The sequence below is a fragment of the Tribolium madens genome, unplaced genomic scaffold (assembly GCF_015345945.1).
Source record: "Tribolium madens isolate multiple individuals breed KSU strain unplaced genomic scaffold, Tmad_KSU_1.1 Scaffold_20;HRSCAF=117;Tcas5.2_LG4, whole genome shotgun sequence".
NCBI classification, from domain to species: Eukaryota; Metazoa; Arthropoda; class Insecta; order Coleoptera; family Tenebrionidae; genus Tribolium; species Tribolium madens.
In genome coordinates this window covers 13,600,442-13,608,168 of record NW_025400985.1, presented here as the reverse complement: position 1 = coordinate 13,608,168, position 7,727 = coordinate 13,600,442, and the positions used below count along the sequence as shown (strand labels likewise).

The following is a 7,727-nucleotide window of genomic DNA, read 5'->3' as shown; positions in this document are numbered from 1 at the left end:
TTGACTCCAATCATTTTGATAAGCTTCCCTTATCAATAGTTCGTCAATCTATGATGCCAGGTGGACGAGCCTTATATACACATAGACAAGAACAAATATGATAAGGTTCTAATATGCCAAACACGTATAGCAATAACTGACAGGTGGGAAAAGGAAAAATGGGTCTTTAAACGCCTTTTTTAAGTTTTTTTTTTTTAATTTTCTAAGTTCTTATAATTACTTTCGAGTACTAAATATCATCTACAAGTGTATAGATATACATTACAACACAAGCACTTTTGAACATATTACAAAATCATAAACACTAAAATTTTTGTATTTGAAATAATGTGGTATCTACTAATTTTAGTTTTTATTTAAATTTTTTACCATTCTTAATTTTATACCAGCTTCCAAAAATTGATACATTTTTGAAAAGTTGTAAAAATTCATTCAATTTTCATTCAACCTGTGATATTGATTATACTTATGGGATGCTATCAACATATGGTTAATATTTACATTTCTTGTGTATGTACTTTTATTAGATTATACCTTCAATATTGGATATAAGCGCACATGATACATGGTTTATCAATTTGCTTTTATCCATTTTTTTATAAGATAATGGAAAATGTTTTAAATATTTTTTAGTGGAAATGCATCAGTTTATAAGTAATAATCTAGAACATAGATCTACATTATACAATATGGGATCTACATTTTTCTAAACGTAAACAGAAATTGCATGACCCAGATTTAGTTATTTATTTTTTTTATCCTTAAGATAACTTCAGATAATAAATTACGGCAATATTTCTGAACAGAAATGTAGGTGATGTATGTATGTTGGCTATGAAATGTAAATATTCAATAACAACAAGGCAAGTTTATGGAAAATATAGATTTACTTTATTATGTATTACATACCTATCCGTATTTTTTTTTTAAATTTTGTTATAGATATTTTATTTTTGTTCTTAATACATACCAGAATTCAGATAAACAGAAATCAAATGTTTTTTGCTTAAACTATTTATTTTTTGAAAAAACTAATTGATGAATAATAAAGTACACGATAAAAATGTTAATTTTATTCTTGAAATCTTTTGAAATGTCAACCTATTGAAAACCTTTTTTTTACAAAGACTATTATTTAAGGATTACATTTTATTTGATTTATATAAATTGTCATTTTGAAAAAAATCATATAACTCAAAAACAAAACAAAATTTCATTCTCAAACCACAGTCATACTTTGATTTTTATTAATTATTTTCCGAAGGCAAGGATTAAAAAAGACGCTTGTTTCCATACTTTTTGTTTACCTTGTATGTTATTTTCCAAATAAATAGACATGTTATTACCTTATTACATAAATTAGTGCATATCTGTGTCTAATGTATTATTCAGTGTTGCTAACTTAATTTCAGAAAGACCATCTTTCAATCGAAAATTTAATTGAAACGCTAGTACCTACACCAACGCCGAACTGCTTGCAAATGCAATGGGGTAGGTACATACTACACTCAAATTATTTTATTGTATAACTTAAATCTACATTTAAATTCTAAAATCTAAAATCCGCTTCAATATCGCAGAAATAATAATTGGATCAGAAATTTTACTAAATTGAAAAATTATTGTATGTATGTACCAAAATAATATCAAAATTGACAAAATTCCAAGATAAGTGTATTTGTGATTGACAACGTGTTTTAGAGAAAACCGTCTATTTATTATATATTGTTTTCAAAAATTAAATATTACACATTTCAAAGCTAATATACCTACTTAGGTTTTCTCAGTTTCTTATCCTAGGATGATCAATGAAGAAGTAATATATCGAATATAATTAATTGTTAAAGGAAAATTAATAAATTTAAAAATTAATATATTCTTATGCGTTATTAAACCAGAAAAAAAAACAAAAAACGTGATACAAAATACATTTTTGCGCGATTGAGCTCTATTTCATTGTTTACCACGTCTGTTTCCAAGACAGTAAGTTATATTTACTCGTTGCTATCCCAAACTCGTTGGTAAGTATTTTGTTTATTGTTGCTACTTGCTAAGTCGGTAAGCATTCAAAAAAGTTTCTTTCGGCGAAGTATTTTGGCGTTCAAAAAACATTTTTTAGATGTTTTATTAAAAAAAAACTAACAAAAATCAATAGCGCAAAAAATATCATAAGCATTACGAACGTTAAGAACTTACCGTTCTTGATGCTTAATATACTATTTTATTCAAACCTATGTAATTTAAATAATTAATAAAACATTAATTCTCCTTCTAAATTTTCCATTTCAATAAATTTAACGACGTAATAAATAAAAACTGCCACATTGTACGTTTTTCTTTATTTTTTTACGAAAATTAATATGCAGTTGTGCATAAAGTGGTATACAAACATCGGTGGAAAGCATTGAAATTGTATGTAAGTATTTCCTAATAAAAGTCACATCATTTTATAATAATATAGAAAATACAATATAGCAACGATTTTTCGATAAAAACACTTTGTATTAAAAGTAGGTGAGCTGTTTCTTGTAATATTTTTTCGAATTTAGTAATTCCGACGTCTTGCAAAACCATATTTTGTCTTTTTAATTGACACAGCACAATTTGTAGACGTATTTTGTATTTTAGACCTGCAAAATTTGTAACTTTTAACATAGGTAGGTTACTTCCAGAAATTTTGACGACTCCAATAGATTTATTTTTTCGACCTTTTTTTTAACGAAAAGTAATAAGTGCTCCACTTGACTAGATTTAAAAAACTGTTAACAAATCATTGTCAAACAAAAGGCATCATTGGGAAAGGGTGAAATTATGAGACCTGGCAATTTTCAGCCCACTGCTCTTACATGCGGACAAGGATCATAGGCAACCAACAAATCATTAACTGACTTTCAACCTCATTATGTTTACTTTGTACGATAAAAAATCACAATCATCTCATTTCAAAAATGTTGAAAAATTTCAAACTCTGTATAAAAAATTAAGGGTCGATATATTGAAGCGTCTTTAAGTTAATTGCAATTAAAAGATCACATGACCAAATTGAACCAACCAGATGCTCAGATTCACGGGTTAATCGCGCATTAACTTTTAACAACAACAAAATTTTTAATTTGCTTTTTGTAAACCGACCTTATTTATGTAACATTACATTAAAAAAAGTTACAATACAAAGTTATGTTTTTTTTTAAATGAAACACTAGGTATGTTTTTTGGCATTTCTAGATGTAGCTTTATTTACAATGTTTTGGTTTTGTCTGAAAGAACGAAACATTAAAGGTAGGCAAACAATTTTTTTATAAATCATTATTAAGAATGTCACAGCTTGTCAAAGCACTGTCAGAGCAACATAAGATAACTTAGATTGCAAATGCAAATCGTAATTAAAATTAGTTCAAGACGTAAATGAAATTTGTTTTTTGGGTTGCATCGCCAGAACGTCGGGCCCATTATCTTATTTGAATCACCCTGTATACTCTATGAAAAAATTTATTACCCAAAAACTAAGACAGCTAGATCTTTTTTTACAACTGCAAAAAAAAGTACAAACAATTAAGCAAAAAGAATACATTTACACAAAGAATATGGAAGAAATATCACTCAATAATCACATTTACGTTACAATGAATCAATTTCATTCTTTTTTTTTAACAATAAAACAATGAATTTCAATTTTTATGCTGGCTGTTACCTACAATCTCTGAACGAATTCCAAATAAGGGACCCGTGGTAAAATTACTAAGGTTGCCTTGGCATCAACAATGGTCATTGTTGCTACAAGTAATATTTAAAGTTAAATATCCTTTAACTTATCAATTCTAGACATTAAAGGTTTATTTTTTAGACAGACAATTTATTAATTTATTAGATGCAAAAATAAAAAATGGGGTGTTACATTTTTAATTTTTTAAATTATTGAACATCTACATTTTTTTAACTTTTTGACTGTAATACATTTTAAAAATGTTATAGTCTTAAAGTTGGTAAGTTATTTTTGTGACACGATGAAGGTATAGTTGAGGGAGGCAATGCACTAGATTAATATTTATCTGAGTATTTATCAATATTGCTTTTATAGTTTTTATAAAATTTCAAGATTTAAAGGCAAATAATGGACCTTACCAACTCGGTGGGACACCCTATACAAAATCTTAATTGAAATAGATGATAAAATATTCAATTTTAGAACAAGAGTTTCTAATAAACATGTTTCGAAAAATGCTATGTAACGGAGCTACACCCCTTAAAAAGGGTGCCTTTTTCCAATATTTCAGAATAGATAAAATTACAAAATTTGGTATAGCTAATAACCTTTATACATCTAAACGAATTCCAAAATTAAATGTCGTAATATTTAATCAGGGGCGTCCTAAACGGTAAAACGAACATTTGACGCTGACGCTAATGGTTTGACCACATGATTTGTTACTGAAATCCTACGATTTTTTACCGTTACGATTTCACTAACCAGTGCAAGTTGGTGACTCCAGCGGTTATCTCTCTTTTTTCGGTTATCGTCGCCGGCAGCAGAGGCACTGCCAAACAAAAAACATAAAAAATAAAATAAAAACATAGATTTTCAGTAATAATCAGTGGATTATTTTTTTATTTTACTTCCCTTTTAAGTACCAGCCATAAAAAAATAAAAAAACTCAAAAGTAAATTTGTACTTTAGAGCAGAAACAGCCTAAGTTCAAAATGCTTAATACGAGTATTGAGGAATAATTTAAAACAAAAATTCTTAATTAGAAACCAATGTCACAATTTTATCTAACATTTCAGAGTCGTTATTATGTTCTGGAACATTTTGTTTTAAAGCTAATAGGTTAACAAAGAAATATTTGATTTTGTTTTATTTATGGTGAATAAAAGGCACTAAAAGGACTTAATACTTTAGCGCCCTAAACATATAAAGTTTTTTTTTAATATGCAAAAAGGCTAAAATGAATTAAGTCATAGGTGTAAATTATTCTTTAATGCGTTCAACTTGTAATGATTTTTTTTTTAACAATAGGTATATTTATTAAGTGGGAAAGTTAATTGTGTTCCAGAAAATTTTTAGCATTTTGAATAAAAAAGATTTCTGTAATAGTTCTTATATTCCTCTGGGCTATCGTATGTATTTTGCTTTCCTGATGGGTTTCCGTTTATTTCTAAGTTGAAGGAGTGATTATGGTAAATTTAAAGATTTTCTTGGTTTTCTGCTTAAATTGAAATTCTGTGAAATTTGTATTAAAATATAATTTTCTATATCTGTTAATTGAATCCAAATTTATAAATAAATTAGCTTTAATCATCACATTTTTTTCTTGAAACATAAGAAATAAATGCTACCAAAGTATGTACAAAAAGTCTTCTAATTTGTCTTCTACATTATTCGGGGTTTCGCTTTGATACTTAATCAGCTACGGTTCGAAAGCTTCGCGTAAAAATTCGGTACTAATCGACAAAAAATAATTTGTAGACTTTTTGCATATCAATTTGGAAATAAAATTTTTGATGTAGAGTTCTTCTTAATCTTGTTATGTTTGAATTTTCGCTCGGTCAGTATCGGACAATACTTTTTTGAACAGTGCAAGCGGAAATAAACTGTTTCTTGCAATTTCATGAAAAACTTGTTTTCTAAAAATCCGTAAAAATTAAAACGATTGGCATTATTTTATTCCGACTCATATTACTACATGGTGATTTTATGTTTTTTGCTTCCACAATATACAAATTTTTAACATACAATTTACCTCTCTTTGGGCTTAATACTTTGTCGCTCTAACATCACCTTGGACTTGTAACATTTCAACATCTGTAATTTTATTAATTAATGCCGATTGCAAGATTTTATGCATTATTTGAAATAGAAGGTGTGTTAAATATTCACTTTTGACTATTATTTACTTTTTGAAAAAAATGGACTAATAGGCAGTTGTCGCTCTCAGGTACAGAAATAATCCTTGAGATTAAAAACTTTAGGTTAATACAAGATTATACTCTTGGATTCAGAAGTCATGTAGTCATGTTTTACACCGAGGATTTAATACATAAATTTATTACTTCGACGTGATTCCACTCATTAAAATGAGGATAAAAAAATGGTCAGACTAAGTCGTCAAGTGTCACATTTGATTATTTTGACAATACAATTTGAAAATTTTCGTTTATAATAAACAGAACCACTCAACTGAAATTCACACAAATAAGATGAATCCGGATGACGTAAGAATCTTCTGAAACATTTATCAAAAATCAAAAACTCTTAATTTCAGAGGTATAGACCACCATATCCGTCAAAATCACCAACTCCAACGCGAGAAACCGAAGCCACTGGTACCAGCAGAACCCATATTTATTTAGACGATGAAACTCTTCATCGTATGATTGAATCTTTTGGTCCAATTGAATATTCGCAAGTATGGGCAAATAAATGTATGTTTAAATGATTTTACTATCCTTATTTGCAGTTCGCTGCTACGGTTAGTTCTCCTGAAGGTTTTGCCAACTTAAGCGATCAAGATCCTTGGCAATTGGAACAACAATGGAGTGGACAGGTAAAATTCATTGTGTTAAAAAAATAACTTAATTGTGTTATTAGGAATCTACAAGTAGGAGAAAATCAAGATCTCCTCGGGATGCTTCTTACAATACAGATCAGAATTATTTACTGAGTCAGTCGCAGATTTCAGAAGAATCTAACATTCAAGCAGCTGAAGCTCAACACGAATCTTTGATTGAATGGTAACAGTTTTTTTGTCATTTGTGTTTATAGTCCGGTCAAATTAGTCATAAAAATAGTGGTCAAATAACGAAAATTCCGACAGAGCTAAATTTTGATGGAGACCTTGAGTACACCATGAGAAATAAAGTGTCAAAAGTCCCCATCGATCCCATGTCTGCTAAAAAAGTTATTCGGGGTCAAATGTCAAAAAAGTTTAACAAAAAAGTAGATCAGACAAAAATTATAGATCTTAAAATTATCTACAAAAATGGTCTTTATACTTTTTTTCTAAGAATCACCTTTCCTGAGATATCACGATTCTAAAAGTTGAAGGAGTTTTACATTATATGCACATACAGAGTGCGCCAGAACTCACGCCCCAAAGACAAATGTAGGGTAAGGTACCAGAAACATAGATAAAATTAAAAAAAAATTCTACTTATAAAAATTTCAAAGTTATGAAGGTTCAAATTTTGCACTTTGACTATTTATTTCTGTAGGAAAAATAATTTTCCAAGTTTTTTTTGCTATAGGCTATTAGAAGCAGAAACAAGGAAGCTGTATCCTAAACTGTAACTCTGTTTAATGTTATTTGTGGCTTTTATTGACAAAATTTTTGTACCTTTACTAAATAATTATAAAAAAACATATACAAAGTCATCAGTATTATTAAATAGACTTAAAAAAAATGTCAAATGTCAAAAAATAAATGTCAAAATTTTTAGTACTCTGTGGCCTAAAATCTCAAATTTTATGTCTGTAGTTTTACCAAATACATTTTACAGGTTTTTTTTTATAAGAACGCATGGAATTTTTTAAGTTGTGATTTTTTTAATTAAGAAAGCATCATTTAAAATATGGCTTTATAAAACCTACCTAGCTATTCTAATGTAATTGTTTACAGTCAGATTTTATTTAATTGATCATTTTGTTGAATAATAATCTGTCAATTGTAAATATGCTAATTTCAAAATTTGACGGTGATTTGTGATGTTGATTTTTAAAAAAACAAAAAAAC

General features: G+C 28.0%; 1 protein-coding gene across 1 annotated transcript in view; it reads left to right on the top strand.

Annotated features, from left to right (window-relative positions):
- Window positions 1-6,079: 6,079 nt before the first annotated feature.
- Window positions 6,080-7,727, top strand: part of LOC123005491 — a 3,594-nt gene continuing 1,946 nt past the window's right edge. The window contains exons 1-4 of the mRNA XM_044399274.1: window positions 6,080-6,210; window positions 6,261-6,404; window positions 6,456-6,542; window positions 6,587-6,729. Coding sequence (XP_044255209.1) covers window positions 6,196-6,210; window positions 6,261-6,404; window positions 6,456-6,542; window positions 6,587-6,729 — 389 coding nt within the window. The 5' untranslated portion in view covers window positions 6,080-6,195. The remainder of the gene's footprint in view (window positions 6,211-6,260; window positions 6,405-6,455; window positions 6,543-6,586; window positions 6,730-7,727) is intronic.